The sequence below is a fragment of the Micropterus salmoides genome, unplaced genomic scaffold, assembly GCF_014851395.1.
Source record: "Micropterus salmoides isolate LMB-PRFRI ecotype aquatic unplaced genomic scaffold, ASM1485139v1 Ms_hic_scaffold_8, whole genome shotgun sequence".
Taxonomy (NCBI): domain Eukaryota; kingdom Metazoa; phylum Chordata; class Actinopteri; order Centrarchiformes; family Centrarchidae; genus Micropterus; species Micropterus salmoides.
In genome coordinates this window covers 24706840-24726607 of record NW_024044570.1, presented here as the reverse complement: position 1 = coordinate 24726607, position 19768 = coordinate 24706840, and the positions used below count along the sequence as shown (strand labels likewise).

The 19768-nt window shown below is 39.3% G+C and overlaps 1 protein-coding gene across 2 annotated transcripts; it reads left to right on the top strand.

Moving 5' to 3' along the window:
* The first annotated feature begins 172 nt into the window (after positions 1–172).
* Positions 173–13443, top strand: lrrc56 (leucine rich repeat containing 56). 2 transcript variants are annotated; one of them, XM_038707108.1, is made up of 13 exons: positions 173–282; positions 518–695; positions 1275–1362; positions 2006–2066; positions 4832–4928; positions 5391–5588; positions 9422–9599; positions 9695–9883; positions 10150–10217; positions 11410–11552; positions 11852–12057; positions 12302–12557; positions 12853–13443. In XM_038707108.1, the coding sequence occupies exons 2-13, from the start codon at positions 531–533 to the stop codon at positions 13028–13030; spliced, it is 1827 nt and encodes a 608-aa protein (XP_038563036.1). In that variant the 5' UTR covers positions 173–282; positions 518–530; the 3' UTR covers positions 13031–13443. The 2 variants fall into 2 exon arrangements, with proteins under 2 accessions (XP_038563036.1, XP_038563035.1); XM_038707107.1 differs by having other exon boundaries at positions 12245–12557.
* Positions 13444–19768: the final 6325 nt, after the last annotated feature.

Genomic DNA, 19768 nt, shown 5'->3' with positions numbered 1-19768 from the left:
GTAGTAGAAACATAGGATTACAGATGTATCTTTTATAATAATAATAATAATAATAATATTAATAATAATATAGAATAACTATAGCTAAGAGCTAACCTCAAGAGTTGTCCCGAAGCGCTAGTCGTTCCACGTTCACTACATGTCCCAGGGTGCCACGGGTCCCTCATTGCCGTATCCAGGAAGTCGTCTGTGGTTGTCAAGCAAACTTTTGCTTGTAAGCAAAGTGCTCTCAGTCTGTAAAATGCATAGACCGTCTATTTAGTCTGCAGTTTCATGCAACAGGTAAATATAAATTCCAAGTAAAATGACCATGTAATGTTTCGTTAGAAGTAACGTTACAGTCCAAGTGGAATATTAATTAAATCGCCTCCCGCATTGTTTTCACATGTATAGCGCTAGTTGGTTAAGTTAGCTAATTTAACGCCAGTTAACGTTACATAACGTTCATTATTTCCTCTTTGTCAAAAAGAAAACAGTCAATCGTGTTTGTAAGACACTTTAACGCTGTTCATTTCAGGTAGTCGTGAGAGATGAGTTGCTGCCACGGGTCTGTACCCCGGGAGGTCCGGCCGGGTACAGCACGGGTCCTAGTGACAGAGCTGAGTGGATCAGATCACATCAACCCAAGTCCTGCCACGAAACCCTGTGAGGACTCTGAAAGTACAGTGGAGCTTTACCTTGCTCCAGAGAAACTGGTAAGATTTCACAAGTGCCTATGGATACAGTCATCCTTCACCCCCCTCATAACCTGTTCTTCCTTGTCTTTGTCTTATTTCTATGTTTAGTCTATGTGCATAGTAGGCTAAACCTCTATTGTCTGAGATATCTGTTATTTTCACTTTAGTGTACATCACAGCAGTGTCAGAGGCATATATGTAGCTTTATTCCAACTTGTCTGTGGACACTGGGGTTGGGGGGTAATGGCATATGTCAACATGGAGATTTAACATCTACTTTATGCATCGTGCCTGTATAGCCATGTGTGTATTATCACGAAATAATTCTGTTATTGCACTCTCCTATTCGTAATGAACTGCTCCATGAGCAGTAACTAGAGAAAAGGCAGCACACGCTTTGCAGATTGCTGTTTCAAGGTGAGGTGGGCAGACAGAATTATTTCACATTACATGAGGCTTCAGACAAATTGTTACGTCAAAGTCACAGCGTAAGGTCTAAGGCAAATATTAAATTATTAAACTCTGACGAGTAAAGACAAAATCCATTTCGGTATGCTAGTACAGGTCTGATGTAATGTTACTTTTCGTCCCTCACAGGAATTGCTGTGTGGAACTCGGGACCTCTCTCACGTGACCTCACTGGAGATCTGCGTAGACACACAAGAAAACACATTGGGTAACTTTGGTAAGATATAAAGTACATCAAGGCATTTATTAATGTAAATCATGGCTTACTATTTCAAACCATATGGCACAGGTACAAAGTTTGTTTGTGTACTCATTAAAGCTCACTGTTTGTTGTTGGTATTGGTTTTATTGTTTATATTTAGTGTTCCTTATGTGAACATGTCCACACGCTCAGTAACTCCTGTTACATTAAAATTCAGATTTAAAAATTCTGACAAAGATTTTTAGGCACTGTACAATGATGATTCACAACAGGTGCCTATAATGATCACATAAGTAATCACAAACCAAAACTGGATAAGAGACCAATAAAAACACTGCTATGACGCACACAACATATCCGTACTAGATTTCCTGTCAGGTGTGCCAACCTTATTGCAAGAGCTGATAAATTGTGGAGGAACATCTTCATTATGCTCACCTTTGTTCTCAAATTTGAAGATTACACAACGAGTGCAGGCATGATAGAGCGATGTCTGTATATGTATGAGTCATGCCTGGCCTGCCACTGTAGGTGCTCTTCCTTTTAGGTAATTGAGTTTGGAACAGAATGTGGATGCTAGTTTAAAAGCCGATAAATAAACCCCCTACTGTTACACGAAAGTGAGAGAAATGGCTTTGTTTATCTGATCATCTTGTAGGTGCCTACTTGCCCAATCTGATGCAGCTCAAAATGAACAACAGCATGATTTTGTCAGTAAGGTAAGCTTAAAGTTACCTAACACGCATACCATCTTGTTTTCCTCCTGGTCTGTGTTCTTCAAAAGCAACATGATCCTGGTAGAACACACGTAATCACACTTTTATATAATGTTGACATTTCCTCATGGAATACTCTACTGTACTTAAGTACAAATTTGAGGTACTTGTACTTTATAGTAGTATATTCTTTTCATGCCACTTTCTACTTCTACTCCACTACATCTCATCTCAGAGGCAGATATTGTACTTTTTACTTCACTACAATTATCTGACAGCTTGACTTACTTTACTTTAAAAATTAAGATTTTAACACTCAAAACATATGAAGACTTAATAACATATGTTTTGTTTTCAATTAAACTACCCAATATTTTATAAAAGTACAGCTGACACGATTATTAGATTGACATTGAACTTTGATCATTTTAGACAACATTTCATGTAGTGTTGTAGTCAAGACCGCCCAAACTGAGACCAAGTCAAGACCAAGACCAGAGTTTATTGAGACCAAGACAAGACCAAGACTTTTAGGGGCTGAGACCAAGTCGAGACCAAGACCAGTTTCCCACATTACGTGACACACAATAAAATGTGGAACGAGATCATAGGTACTTCTCAGATTGATCTGAATGATCCACATTCCCATTAAAACACCCACATACAAACACTAAGAGCTGAAATTAACGTAAGCATCTTTATTCAACATTCTTTTTCCATGCTTACCATCGCGGGTAGAGGTGACAATTGTTAACAGGAACAACACATTTTAATTAGGGTTATTGGCTGTATTTGAAGCACTACATTTTATATCCAATCAAAGTAACGATGTTAACAAATAAATCAGACAATGCACAGGCAATTTATTGATATTCCCAAAGTTATGGTCTTGACTAGTCTTGAAATAAAATCCTGAGTCCTCTATGTCTGAGACCAGTACAAATGCGGTCGAGTCCAAGACAAGACCAAGACCATCAAAAAGTGTCTCGAGTCCTACAACACTAATTTCATGGTTCCTCCTTCACAAATGTGAATATTTGCTACTTTTCCTTTTACTTGTTTTAATTGATTTGTAATAATTTCGAGCTTCATACTGTTGGTTAGACAAGAAATGCATTGTGAAGGTGTCACTCTGGCATCTGGTTAATTGTGATGGCATTTCTCATATTTTCAGAATTTCAAAAATCGATGATTGGAGATATTAATGAGCAGATTAATCCATAACAATAAATAATCATTAGTTGCACTCCTATACAAAATAGTTAAAAATTAGCTCCTCCTCAACAATTACAGCAGTAAAACCCTGCTTTTACATTAATGCATGAGTAATTATAATAATCTAATATATAATAGTATAACGGGGCTTTTTTTTGCATTCAGTACTTTTACTTTTAAAACTTTTTCAATGCAGTACTTTTACTTGGAAAAGAGTATTTTTACAGTGTATGTTATAATGAATGCAATTGTTAAATAAATAGGAAAGTTTGCCCACTGTATTTTTAAATTCATGTCAGCAACCCCTGACAAACATAAACCCATTATTATTAGTTATTTTTAAAAGCAGGTACTTTTGTACTTTGACTCAAGTATAAATGTTAATTGGAGACTTCTGTTTTTAGTGGAGTAATATTCAGCAAGGGTATCTGTACTTTTACTCAAGTACAGGATTTGTGTGCTTTGTCCACAACTGGGAATACTACAGAATCTCAAGAAGCTGCAAAAACAAAATATGGCTGAATTTGTACGCTTCTTGTCACTGCATGAACAATTTCATATTAACTGTAGCTTATGTTTAGAAATAAAGCAAGCAGCTCCAGGTCTTTCCATAAAGAAAACTGTAACTGATGTAAACTGATCTTGAGAAGTGATGTAACCCATGTCATGCTTCACACAGGTTACACAAGACACTCTTTAGCAAGCAGCCCTGGAAGCTATAAAAAGGCAGTGCTTTGAAGCAGAATAGCAGGTCAAAAGTCACATGGATGTGTACCTGATGGAAATAAAAGAGTAGTGTGGTTGGAGTGCAGATGTAGGACTTTGCTGTGCTTTTACTAACTGGGACTTGTAATAAATGTTTCTGCATAGGAGATGCATGTTGCTGCTTGTAAACCAGACACCAACAGATGTGGTGTTCAGTACAGTTCACCCACCTGTCTCACAATAGTATACACAGGGGTTTGTGGCATATCAGCTTTCAGATTTGTTCATTTGGACACTCCTGGGAAAAAGACAAGAAATATGCACAGTATCTCCTGGATTGTCCTACCAGTTTGATTGCAGCCACAGCTGTGTCATCAAAATTGGATAGAAGAAAAGCAATAAACCTCCAGGATGAGACACACACACATTGCAAATTGTCCTTATAACAGGACAGGTGGAGAATTGCTTCCACAGAGACTGCTGAGGGATGAGACGGTACAAACACAAAGATAGGGAGCTGTCTGCTCCACCCTGAGAGTAGCAGAGCAGAGCCAGCCGGACGTGCACTGCCTCTGATAGCATTTCCTGCTCTGGGCTATGGGAGCTGTAGTCGAGAGGGTGTCTCAGGGTTGTAGATATACACTGAATGAAACTCTCCTGGAAGGGTCAGAGCACGGGTGTGCTGTAGAGACAAATGGGAGGCAGGGGAGAGGCCAGCATACTGGGGAAGACAAAAGAGCTTCTAACTTAAGTGGCCATGGAACTGGAAAGCCTTTCCCATGATTCACAGCGTTGTGTAACTCCATTCCCTGCCTCTAAATCAAGTGTGTGCAATTTTGTCTCCTTAGAGACCTAGGAACCGCCCTTTCCCACCTGCAGGTGCTATGGATGTCTCGCTGCTCCCTACAAGACCTAGATGGCATTTCTACTTTCTCCTCCCTCAAGGTAGAGACAGTTCAGCAAATCAGCAACAAATCCCAAAGTACTATACTTTCCTAATTTTACTTTAAATGTTTAAAATGTATAATGAGCAAAAGAAAACAAGTCAAGGCATACTTGACTTACTGGTTTTTAAATTTGTTTCTTAACTTTACCATAATTTCCATCTGTTGTGTTGCACTGGTGACAACTTTTTACATGGGTCTAACAGAAAGGCAGGCCATTTTCATATACATACAGCAAAATATGGAAAATTCCTAAGTTATGATATAATACATTACATTAGCGATCAGATTTCCTGTGATCTTAAGCTCCTAGTCTCTGTGAGATGGGTAGATACCATATCTGTCTCTCTGACTCTGCCTGTTCCAGTTCTGTGTCCACAGTATTACTTCTCTATTAACTCCATTTGAATTAAATTTTTACCAATCTCTACTACGCTGTATGCGCATTCTCTCTCTGTTTCAGGAGTTATATGTGGCCTATAACGATGTGTCGGACCTGAGTCAGGTTGGCATGCTTGAGAACCTGCAGCTGTTAGATCTGGAAGGGAACGATGTGGATGACCTAGTCCAGGTTCAGTATCTCGGGTTGTGTGGCAAACTCCAGACACTCACCCTGGAGGGAAACCCTGTGTGTTTGCGCCCAAACCCCACTGCCATCCAGGTAGGGTAATGTTCTGCTAATGTTGTTTATGCCATGAAACTAAGTACAGTAATATACAATTTGTCACCACCTATTGAGAAAGATGGCACATAACATAGATGAAGTGTAACTACCATTTCTGGCTTTTCCTTCACCAGGGGCCTCATTGATAACCGATGCGTAGACACAAAAGAGGGCTTGAAATGTGCGTACGCTACTTTGTAAGCAAAATTGGTAATTTAAAAAAGAAAATTGATGAGTAAATGTGCATACATTTAGGGAAACTTTGACCCATGCATACAAACATTTTGAAATCGCTGACGCAGATGGTGAGGTAGTGAATTAAACTATACACAAATTGTGTAAGGATGCCTCTCACACATTTCATTTCACTTAATATCAAACATTAATCACAGATCCACATTATCATTAACATCCAATTCAGCAGTGTTATTTGTAGGCTATTTGCGCTTGTAGTGAGCCATAACTATACCATAAGGACCTTTCCCTTTGAAAAGAAATCAAATCTTAAATCAAAGTTCGCTTAGTATTTCATCAGCGCTGTCTCATCTTCACATCCCCACATAGTTTTTGTATAGTTGTGCGTGTAAAATTGCTGCAGTGACGTACACACACTGCCATTCTAACCGCGACTCACAGCACATCTTCAGCACGTGCACATATGGATTATGTATATTACCAACATCTGGAAATAAAACCAGTGACAGCTCTCACACAGTCACTACACTCCATATCCTCATCATCAGTCTTAATTATAATGCAGGCCAAGCATAACAAAACCGACGGTGTTCACCTGTCAAACCTCCATCTTCACATGATATCCCTGGGTGATGGATACCACTGGTTGACTCAGACATTTTGGCAGAATGTGAAGTAATCAGTATGATTGCCGTTAACATATAAATGTTGCGTGCATCGTATGATGACTGGCTAATACACCGATTTAGATTCCCTAGGGCCATACTCTTTGATCTGCTTGCTGAACTGGGTCCAGCGTTTGACAGACCAACCCGGCACAATAAGTAGGTTATAACCACTCTGGGGTTTCTGGCAATCGGCTATTAGCAGCAAGAATTATCCGACAGGTGTGTGTTTGATATGATCAACAATATGTAGTGTTTACCTTTCTGCCCAAAGCCCTTTTTGGCAATAATATAATTCTGTTAAACATCAGTTACCTGCAGGTGTGCGTATGCACAGTTTTATAAATCAGATGTCTTTTTGGTGCGCGCCATTTTTGTTGTGCTCACGTACACTTTTAGAATGGACCCAATGCACTGTTTTGTAATTGAGGCCCCTGACCTATCTTCCTGTCCTTGCCAGGCTTCTTTTTGTCCTTTATGATTCAGCAGACACAGATATTCGAAAAATAAGCATTGTCCCTTTGGGAGTGTAGTGGAATTGGAGACATCAGCGAGAGACAAAATTAGCCACAAAAGTCATGTATCTGCCTGTACTGTACTTAAGACAAACAGTTATTACTGATCAGCAGTTGTGTCACCATCCAAGCGTGATAATGCTTTGATGATAATGCAAAGAGGACTTTAAATGGAGGTGTGTGTGTTTAATGTGTCTAATAGACATTTAGCTGTGGTTCCCATCCAGATTAACATACTGTGAGCACAAAACAGCAGAATACACTTAACACATAAAATCATGGCTCATTGCCACCTGAAGTAGCAAATACCAAGTGATGCAAGGGTCAGAGTCACAGCAATCTGCCAAAAGATATAACAAAAAGAAGAGAACGGTTGAATAAAAGCTTGAGCAATGAGCTTGACAAAGTTCCTGAAAAGAAACTGTTGCATTCAGTTGATGTTGTAAGAGCCAACTTTTAAATGCAACTTGTGGTTCTGATGTATGTATCATTCAGTTAGTTGCCCCTCTTGTGCTAGCAGGCTCGTAGCCCTTTGTCAGATAATGACCGAAATGTAATTAGCTAGTCCTGAGACATGAAAGTATCTGTGTGATCTCACCGCTCTTTAGCTGGGTTCTTCAGCAGACCAGACAGGACACTGAGAGAGCAGGAGGCATCAAAATAATCAAACATAACAGGCGCATAACTGACAAACTCATTTGTGGAGACATGATGACACGGACATAATGGTTCATTATTACATTGCACTGCTATTGGATCTCTTTGGATGTACATGTCTGGTGCATAAGGCAGCTCACCATGGACCTACTCAGTGATATTGAGTGTAGCTGGCTACACAGGGTAGAAGCTGCATTTCCACCTTCTGCTGATTCGAGGTACAGTGTGCTAGGAGTTTTTTTGGGCCACTGTGAATGTGTTTATTTACACCCACCAGCAGAGCATTAATTAGGAAACTGGGGCAATGAGGGGAGATGCTGAGCTGAATATGCATTAGGCCTGTGCTTTGTAGTGACTGAGGGGTTCTTGGGTTTGCTCTCTTGCCAAACTATCACTCCTCTTGCTCTGTCTCTTTCCATCACACTCACACAAGCACACACATCCGCTCACTTCCTCTCACCCGGCCCTCATTCTCCTCCTCTTTTCTCTTTCATTTCCTCTCGCCAGCCCTTCTTTCCCTTTTTCATTCATTGCATCTGTGTGGTTTGGTGAAGGGCAGGAGTGCCGAGCTCTAATTTGATCGCTTAGTAGCTCAGTGATTCACTGGACTCTCTCTCTCTCTCTCTCTCTCTCTCTCTCCCCTCCATAGCTTGATGTATTTTGCCTCCCTGTTTAAAAGTCAAGAAGTTAAGTTCCACAGATTCATTAAATCATCATAATGGTGAAAACAGAGTACTAAAACATATGATGAAGCCTGGCTATTATGCATTATCTTAATGTGATGCTAATAACTATTGATACATTTAGAACTGTCCTACATTTGGACTGCTAGTGTATCACTGATTTGGTTGACTGTATAAACCAATACTTTTATATGTTATTTGTAACGTGAGTCAGAGTCAACTGACATCTCCTTTACAGCAAATCCTGGTTCTTTATCATCTGTATTTCACCATGTAGCTCATATTTATGCAAGACTTAGAATAGCAAATGTACAGTATACTGTATATAAAGGAACATGATTTAGATTAGAAGTGTAACAACTAAATTTTTTGGAGACCAATGGATTATCAAGTACCATTAAGTGGATCAGTCTATGTCAAGCACAGATCTGTGTAATCAGTTGATTACATTAGTCTTTATCATTGTCACTGGCCCAATAACTGAAACCACTGTATGGCCAAAGCATCTGTGATGTTTTTCATACGGAAGGCAATTCTAAAAAAGTCACATATGGCTTTCTGTACACAAAAGGCTACATGCCTGAAATACTTATATCTGCATAAAACAACGGATCAGCTCATTTAGCGTGAAGCTCATTTAAGTGAAATAAAACCGTAAGCACAGCATCTCACTTCATAAACAGAATGAAATGACAGGATATGAGTTCAAATCAATGCCAGTTTCAAAACCAGTGTAATTTACTGTGTAACCTGTAAGATGTTTTTTTATTAGGTTTGACAGTTTACAGGCTCCCCATGGGACACCTGAATCTGACACAGGTTTCAACTCTTTCAACTATTTTTACACAATGCATCAATCTCGACATTTTTCCCTCACAAAGTTATGATATCTGAAATGGACAATGTTAACTGGCTTGTGTTGAGTACTAAGGTATAAGTAAGGTAACTTAGTGTACACTACTGTGCATACACGTAGGTCACAGTTGCTAACTAATTTCATGCCCCATTCATCTTGTTATACTCTTCTTTGGCCCCTTTAATTGCCTCTTCAAACATGTCTGTCCTCTACATTCACTTTGCCTCTCTCTTTCCTGTGCTTCCTACTTTCTAACCAGATGGCAGACTATAGTTATCGGGCTGCAGTGAGGGAGCTGGTCCCTCAGCTGAGTTACCTAGACGATGTAAGGGTGGAGGAGGACAGACTGAGCTGCAGCAGTACCATGGGAGAAGACTGGGCCATTCTCCGAAACTCCATCAGAGACGGCAACACCTCTCAGGCAGCCACTGAAGACGGTGTGTGTATGTATGTGTTGTTTTCAGTAATTTGATGACAACCAGGATAATCACGGCATGAGTATTTAATGGGCCACTCACTTTTGTCTTTGTAGAAGAAACAGTAGAAAGTGCTTACAGCAGACCCGTCTCAGCCAGGCGCCCTGCTTCCAGCCTCTCTTGTGTCTGGCCCCTCTCGTCATCAGGATCCAGACCCCACACTGGCTCCAGATCCGGATCCAGACCTAGTTCTGCAGATTCAGACTTAACAACAGTAGAAGCAGAAACCAGCATCCTGACCCATGGTTAGGACGGTGGCCACTTCACCAGTGTTACAAACCCATCTCTGTTGCTACTTTAGTGTCTTCAATAAGTAGATCTGTGTCAAAACTACTGACCCATGAGAACTGGTACTATTTTGTTTTAGTACCAGTTCCAGTTTCTTCTCATTAGCATCAGATAAATATTTTCAACAGCTATATTTATCAAACAGTGCCACCAAGAGGTCCTTTTTGTGTCAGAAAACAGTGTGATTCACTGGAATCCTTCTCTTATCTGTTGATTTTTGAAGGAGCTGGCAAGATCTTGTTCTGTGGAAATCCAGTCCAGGCTATTCGAGCAAGGAGAGAAAAGTTGAGGGTAGGTGATATGTGTTGGAAGAAGAACCTTCCTTCAATTCAGCAGGAAAAAAAACATTTTGTTCTTGAAAAAAATCTCTGTCAATGAGATATCAAATCAGTCCACACCAATCATTTCTTGCATGCTGTTTCCCATGCATGTAGTGTCGACTCAGAGGAACAACAAGTTTTATGGGCTTTGAGAGGCAATTATGGCTATCTGACACCACCAGCTCATCTCTTTATTGTCATGTCTGTCAAGGTAAACTGAGTGCAGCAGCAGGCACACTAAGGTGTGGACCCAAACGAAGACTATGGCAAAGAAGATGCAGTTCAAGAAAGGTTTATTGAATAAACGAAACAGGTTTACATCCAAATAAAGGCAAGAATCCAAACAAAGGGGTAAATCCAAAAAGCACAGAGAAAACCAAAACCAAGAGAACAATCCAAAAATCCAGGGAGACAGCACATAAGCAGAAAACTCACATATAACGAGAATGCTACAAAGACAGAACAGAACTGACAGCTTAAATACACAGGCAAATGAGTTGGGAGGGAGTGCACAGGTGAACGACATGAGGAACTAATTAGGCACAGCAGACACACAGTGAAACAGTGCAGAATGAAAAACAAAAAGGCAAGACAGACTATGAAACCAAAACGAAACAGATCAGAGTAAAGAATTAACCAAAAAGACCATAAACGCAAGCAGACAGATCCATAAACCAAAGAACAAAAACACAGGCAGAGGTTACAAACTATAATCTATCAGACAAGACTAAACTAACAGAACAGGACCAAAGCTAGACATGAACACGAGGCACTGACGGTAACAAAATAAAACCGGAAGTAAAGCTTGCGACAATATTCAAGGATGGACAAGATATAAATAACTATAACTATAAAAATACAAATCAAACATAACCCAAAACCAGACTACAACAATGTCAGTATAAACAGAAGGAGCAGAGTCAGAGGGACTTGACACCATGTGATCTGTCATACACATGGCTGCTGTCACTCTCACTGTTTTCTTCTTACCTTTCCATCCTACACTGCCTGCCCCTCTTGTGTTTGCTCTCTCTCTCTGTCTGACCATTACTCTATTATCTATCCATAATTAATGTACTCAGCTCTTAGGCCTCTATTCTGTTAAGTATCCTAGCTTCCTCTCCTACCCCTTATGCTCATTCTCCCTCTCTTCTGTCTCATAGACAGCACCCACCAGGTCTACTTTCACCCCCTGTGACCTGCCCATCCATGTACCCGAACACACATTCGACCTTGAGGAGCCTGATGTTAGAGAACGCGGAGATGTGTTTGCTGAGCTTAGAGCTTGGAGGCAGCAGCACAGCCGGTATTAACTACTTACACACCTCACCCCCTTTTTGTTAAGCTGGAAACACACTAAATAAAATAAAGACTATTTTGTAACATCTGGCTTATGATGACAGACCAAACTCACCATGAGAACTCACATAGTTATATCTAATACCTATCAAGGATTTGACCTTTAAATTCATGATGCGGAGCCCAGCTACAGCCAGTTAGGATTTTAGAAGTCTTCTATTTTGTTCCTCACTTCAGCTGTTAACATGGCGTCCTCCATACATTTTAGGCGGATGACACTAAACATCTTTCTACATGGTTTTTCAGGCGTCTCCAGGCCATAGAGACAGAAAGATTACCACAGGTCCTGGCTATTCAGCATAGTGATGAAGGACAAGGGGAAGATGATGATGATGAAGAAGGATTTGGGGGTCTAAGTAATGGCAGTAGTGATGACGAACATGGTGAGGAGAAGCATGGTGACAGCCTAGATACTGCCTCACCAGATTCCTCTTTCCAGTCTCTTTCTCCAGGTGAATACTCAACGAATGAACCTAATTGCTGTTGCTTTTTAAACAACGGTGAAACTCTGAGATGATGATGATCATATATCCACAATAACACCTCAGTCGAAAAGGCGTAACAAATGATATACCAGTAGATTACAAACTGTAATGGCAGCCACTAAAACTTTTGTAATGACTTTCTTTTGTTTTTTAGACCTGCATCCCAGACAGGCCTTATCCCCTGACATGGCTCGATTGTCCCTATCCCCAGACACCCCACTATCCCCTTCTGCCCCTCTCAGTGTCACAGCAGCGACTGGTAATCGCAAACTACCAGGGATCCGTGCACGTAGGCTTCGACTCAGCAAGACCAGTTCAGAAGGTGTACCTGATTTCAGCAGTTCAGACCTGACTCTCCAGAGGTTCCAGCGATTGGCCAAGACTGATGTGCCTCTGTTGCCCCTGCCTGCACACATACCCCACCCGCCTCCAACAAGTGCCCTGGGAGAAGGACACATGGATTCATGGTATGGCATTATAAGATTACAAATGTGTATGTATTTGTAAAGTATCAAAACAATAGATTTGATCTGTTTTTGCTGTTTAAAGTCCATGTATTATGTAGTTTGAAATTAACTGTGAATATAAATGGTGAATTAAATACAATTTATCAATGACGATGTGTTTTTCTAAATGCGTGATGTGATAATTTCAGAATAACATTCTTCCATTGATTGTGACTAGTTGTTCATTAGCACTGTGTAACAGCTTTGTTAATTATTCAAATAGGGTGGTACTAAAGAAAGGTTCTCTGTCTTTCAGTACAGAGATGGACTTACCCAGCGTACAGTCTGGCAACAAGCATCTACAAACTCCTCACATGTTCAAACCCCTGGACAGGCCAGCGATTACTCGTCCTCACACAGCCAGGGCAGCTCTGCAGAAACATCACCAGCACCACAGACTCCAGTCCTGCAGAGGGAGCTCACAGCCCGACTGACACCACCAATAAGCAGATGTTTGGCCTTGCCAGTGATCAGTATGATTAGTGTTCCATAACCTTAAAAACGGACAGCTCGGAGGCCACTGAGGGATTACCTGTATTTCCCAGAAATGTTGAGACTCACCATCACACCACCATCCCGTGACCTCGTTACTCACAGTGCTTTAGCATGAGTAATTAAGTTATTAACATGAGTAGCAGTTTAATTGGAGGACTTGCTATGGTGAGATAACCTCTCTAATTCTACTGAGTTGGGGGTTTTCTGAATCATAAATTCAATTTGCATTTCTCAGGTTGAAATATTGAATAATTATAACCCAAATGCTACTTTGTGTTCACATCAGTTCAATCCATTTTAGATTCTCTGAATACTGAGCTGGAAGGTTAATAAAATGTAATGGTTCATTTCAGCAAAGGTCTTGATATTCATGGTGTAATGGTCAATTTTGCCACTTGAGTGCGCTCTCTGTAAAAAACTAAATCAAAACACTTAATCCCTTGCTCCAGCCACCTTGAGCAAGCAATCTTTCATATCCACCAACATTAAAACACATACTTAATTTGTTTTGTGGCCAGTTCGTCCACATCTAAGGATTAGCATTGACATTAAAGAGGGTGTGATTTACAGTATACACATAAAAGCTTTAAGCATGGACCTATGACCTATTCACTGATGCACAACATGAGTAACAGAGTGGAACACATCAAGTCCCTTTAGAGTTAATATGTTCTCAATGTGACATATCCTGTTGTTTTCCAAGAAGTATGAGACATCCATCCATTACACTGAGAAGGACAATCTCAGACTGATTTTGTCCTGATACACACTTACAATATTTGGCTGGATGAGGACCAGAGAGGCAGCCACAACTAATACCTTAGTAGTTCTTATGGGCTTATAATATTGAGCGTGGCGGCTTGTTTTGAAGCTGTCACATCGATCTTACCATGAAATTCCATTTCTGGGGAATCGCTATGACTGGCACGCAGATGTTTCCAAACTTGCCCAGACCTTTTCTATGAATACCTGACATGGGCGAACACACATACACACCAAGACGCACACTTTAGAAGGCACTTTGCATATTTCGCCTATGCTTCAGTTCTCTCCACAGAAACATGATGCTAATAAATTAGTAAAAGTAACAAAGCACAGGCAGTCAGAAGACCTCCAGACCGCTGCAAACACTCCTCACTGCAGTGTTGGTTTGAGAGATGTCAGGCACAGGAATGTACGATGTGTGTGTACATGAATGTGTGCATATCTGCTCAACCATGAAACAGCTCTTATGTAACATGTTTGTGCACTTCTTATGTTCTAGCAACTCTTTCCCTCATGTAACTGTATCACCTTCGATCAACTTCTCACACGACTTCTTCATTTTTTGGTATTGCTTGGCTCCCTCGCTCCGTGTCAGGTGTTTTCAGCCACGCTCTCATCTCACTGGTTCTATTATGTCTCAAGACACAGATGGAGGAGAAGGGAATGAAAGGAGAGGCCTTTTATGGTGGGATAGTGTCCACCTACTCTCTCTGAATAGTCTTGTAATTTCTCTGAAATGTATCATTCTCACAGCTGGTCAGAGACGGGGACCTAACCTGGCCTGTGAGATGCTTTCTTCCACTCCCCAGTTATTACGAGATGATGTGCCAAACCAGTAAGGCCTGGTTTTAATACTGTGAGAAAAGCTGAAAATCAGATTATAAAGATAAACAACTTCCTCTGAGTAGTGAAAGAGATGTTCAGTACAGTAATGACTTATATTCTTTATAGCATTTTGAATTACAACAGAAAAGCATACCTCTATTTCTCTGTTATCTAATACAGCACTGTGGTTAGAAAAGCCATGGTCCGTGAAGATGGTCTTTTTAACCAAAAATCAAATTAAAAGACAATTATAGCACTGCAGAGCCACCGTGTCATAGATTTGCTTTATGAAACCTTTTGCCCAGAGATGATTATAAAGAACAGAAGGAGGATAATGGTATTATGGCAAATAGATGATGCAACAGCAAAATAAGTGCACCTCTGTCACAAATAAACACACGCATACAAAGGTAAACAAAGTGCATCCTTTTCTGTCAGACAAAAGTGGAAAAAACTGTGTCAACTCATGCTGTGAATACGACTAAAACAAATACCAGATGTGGTTGTTGAGATTGAATTCAATTCACGATCATGTCAGGTGGGTAGTAGTTACATTCCCCAAAAGGCTCCATCAAAGCTTTCAGAGACAGGAGCTTCATATCATAGTCTAGCCACATGCACTGCTGCTTTATGTTGTAACTGCAGCTAACAAAATGGGTGTGAATAAATTACAGGGAAACACAATGCAAAACACCAACTTAACTTTGTGGCTGAAAGGGAATGCACATTTTATTTTATTATCATTGGAAACTACTACCTTCTTGTTTTGACTTTAAATGAGTCACTTTTCCTATACGGAACTGTGAATGGAAATACCCAAGTATGAGTTCAGACAGGCCCAGGTGAAGCTGTTTGTACAATACATGCAAGACCGCAGGATCCTGCTGAAAGGAACATTCCATGATATTTAAGCTGCATAACTCATTTTCTGCTGACACCTTTACAACCAAATGCAGACACGCACTCCATAATGGTATTCAAAGGTATGAAGTTAATCACAATTACTGCTTCATATTTACATTTTAGCTTTCAAAATCTCTTCCACAGGTAAAGTCGTTGTCTTTGTGTTGATGTGCATTACCAGGCAATTCCACCATCAGTGTCAGTTTACTTTTAACATTTTCAAGCCCCTCAGCAATTCCAAATCCATATTTAAGAGAACTGTTTTTGTCACATTTAACTAAAACCAAAAAGCTGAATTGATATACCGGAGCTAATTTCAAGGTCATGTGTTCAGGAACTATGAGCAGCAGGAGGCACTGGGGACTACCTGTTGTTCAAAAGGAAGAGATGAAATGCTGTAGAACTAGGATAGAAACCTGATATTGCATACATCAATTTTCTATTACAGTATCTTGGCATGCTTCTAGAAAAAAATGAGTGTTTAATAATCCATTCAAACAGAACAAAGCCACAGACAGCTGTTGTAGTTTTCTGGTTTGTGATTCTGTTTCAGTTGTCCTCTCTTCAAAACAGTCTTGTTTTAAAGCAATGATTTTAGTTTGTGGGACAAATACAAAATTTATTTTTTGTTTTGCATACAGTATGTTGGCAAAAGCACACCCCCATAAACATGATTCAGTAGTTGTTTGGCACAAATACATCTGGGGCGGCAATCATTTTATGTTTTCCTAAATTAACCTGAGTAGAGTGATAGGCATACATGATTTCATCTTCTAATGGTAGGTTATAGACTATTTTGAGATTTTATTTTGCTTTTCAGCACTTTATAGACATGTTTTGACCATCACATTTTTAATTCAACAACAAAAAATAAACATTTTATTGAAAGTTTTTTTTTTTTTTATCACATTCCAGTACAAAAATACAACAGTAAAAGTAAGAAGTTAGCTAAGCTTGTTGAGGTCAGTGATTGTTAACACATGGATGGTGTCTCTTTACTTTTTTAGGCAACAGCATACCCTTTATTAAAGACATTTTTATTAGATTAGATTAGATTTTTACAGAAGCAATTACAACCTTCCCCTTCTAACACTTCCTCCTCATTGTTGCTGAAGCACATGCTGTAACATGAGCATTCTCTGCATCAGTGCTGTATTTTGTCATGGCCTCTAGAGGTGAGGTCTGGAAACTGCAAGGTGGCTGAATTTCAGAGTGTAATCTCTGTAATTAGTTATGGTACAGATAATCCAACAATGTAGCCTAGTGTAATCTGTCTGCTGCCGTCTCAGTTAGCATACCTCTAATATAAAAACTTTACTGTTTACATAATATAAATCATATTAAGTCTAGTGCTGCCAACAGGCTGTGTGTCTGGGACTTTCTCAAGCCATGTGTTGACACAGGTTAACCAACTTTTTATTATAATAGGCAAGGACTAATTCCCAAGTCACTCCCCCTGTATAATGTTAGTCTGTATGCTGTTGCCTTGGCAGTACAATTCCTAGCTTACAGTAATCATGTGTAGTTACTTTTTAATATGGGATTTTGTATTTAAACTCTCAGGGGATTCATGTCACCACATTTATGTTAACATTAATATTCTCGAAGAATGCCATTAATTTGAAACTGCTGACCGGAAATCGTATTTCTATTTCCTGGATGGCTTGACACCAGCGAACTTTTGACTACGGGATCTAAGGTTACAGGATAAAACACTCAGTTTTTTCGTCTTATCAAGATCGACTACCAGCTAGATCACCTGTAAGTTGTTTTCACTTTGTCTTTTATTTTCTATCAGAATAATGTGAAACTGAAACGCTTTTGAACGCTAGTAAAAAAAAGGATGCAACAAGTGCTGGTAACGTTAAGTGAGCTCAGAGCCACTTGCAGGGTGATGACAGGCTGACAATAAACTGGGATACAACGAACACTTTTCTCGCTGACTCTGCTGTGCAACAAGAGAAATTACGCTTAATATAGTCGACGAACTTTACGAAGTAAGTTTGATCGGATTCGTTGCCATGTTATGTTGCCCAGTCGTCAAATAGTGGTTAACTAAAATAACCTAGATCTTTTCAATAATCAGTTAACGCCGGGTTGTGCTAACGTAACCTGATAAATTGTTAATAACTGTATCATTAGGAGGTTAAAGTTGGGTTAAATTGAGCTAAAATAATGTCAAGCCAAAGGTAAGTTAAATGACAATATTAATCAAGATGTCAACAGCAACAACCCCAACGTCACAGACGCTAACGTTAATGACTAATTCCTTGTCAAATTCTGCGAGGATATTTGAATTGAATCAGCTCAATGCAATTAAAGAGATTTTTATTTTTTTTTGCACAGCTGAGTGTTGTACCAACCTCTCTGCTTCTTGGGGAATTTAACCATTCTGAAACTGGCCATTTAGGATTTTTTAAATAATTATTTGTACTACACACCCACATAGTTGGCAGTTAAGGGAAGTATTATTTTCACTTATGAAGAGCAGTAGAGTTTTTTAAAGCCCTTTGTTGTGCTAGAAGATAATGTGGCAGTACAATACATCTTGAGATTCTTGAATCAGATAATAGTATAGGCTAATGGTGAAAACGACCAATAACACTCTTAATAAAAAAAATGAGAAGCTTGAATTGGAGAGTGCCATTTTACAGCCGATACCATTTGTGAAAATCCACGATTCTTAATACCACTATGGCAAAAAAACAAAAACAGAACAATAAATCCCATGTATTTTAACATACACTCCTTAATTTAATAAAAACATTTATCTTTACAAAAAACAACAATAGCAACATGTTGACTTCAAGTAGACTAATGAATCAATAAAGAATCTAATCTGAAAATGTAATGGAAAAATTACGAGATTTCAGTTATCAGCTATAGCTCAATGACTAAAAAAAGAAAAAAAGCAGAGGCTACACACACACACACACACACACATTCTTCTACTATGTGTGCAAACAGTAAAATGTACTGACAGACCATTAGTCCATAATATTTATTTAAAATCTTTAAAAACAGCTGTGATTACATTATGTTAGCCTAAACACGGTAGCCTTTAGCATTTAGTCATTGCAAACCTCATATGGAACATAGTTGGCTAGGCTACACAGCAATGTGTAGTCTCAAACAAAAACAATACTAACAACAGTTATCTCAGGATTAAGGATATAACAAGGAACACTTTGGATATGTTGTTAATGTAACTTGAATTGAAACTCACTTAATCTGAATGTCTGTCTAAAGTGATTTGCTAAGTTGAAAGTGTTTCCTCTTTTAGTATAAAATATACATGGCACTGTTTTTTTTGCAAATTTATTATTACTCCCTTTCTTTTCAAAGAGTTGTGGCGGAGCTGTCGCTGCTGCTGCACTTTTCGCCCTCTTTCACGTTTTTGATCCCTGGTACCTACTGTCATGTTTTCAGAATTTTGGTATCGACTTGGTACCAAAACATCAGTTCTCGTAACATCCCTATTTACTACACGTGTTCTGAACGCACATATAGGCTACACAGTCTTTATGTTTATCAATTTGTTTACCTATCCTCTTTTACCTGTCTAGCTGTTATGTTGTGTTCTGTATGTGTTTGTCTCTTCCTTTTCTTGGTTGTTGCTGTGGGTCTATTGTTTGTACTTCCACTTCTCCTCTGTTCACCCTTACTTCCTAGTTATTTTTATTTCATGTTGTTTTCTTCTCGTTTCTTTATCTTTCCCACTTCAGAGATTGACCCCAAGTGAATAGCGTACTGTGTAAATGGCTATTGTGGCCTCTTTATGTCGTAGCTATAAGTATTTCAAAATATTTTATTTATGTCTTTGGAAGCCATAATGTGTTTCCATTAGTGTGTGGTCTTCCCTGTCTGCTTTGTTTGTAGAGCAATCCTTTACGGATTTTATAAGATCATGTTTGTGTGAGTAACTGTTTGAGAATGAGGCATCGATGCTTTTCTGCAGATTTTTGTTTTGGTCATCTTCAATAAAATCTCCTAGTCCATTCAAATTGATCATTAATCCAAACCTCTTGAGCTTGACGATAGCTTTGGGAAACCTACATTTGAACATCCAAATATTTCTGCTTCTGGAAATGGATTTAGGCTTAGTGCTCCAGTAAGAATTGATTTAGTATTTTTCTCTAGTGTTTTCCCATGATACATTCGCATCTCACTATGGTCATAATGCA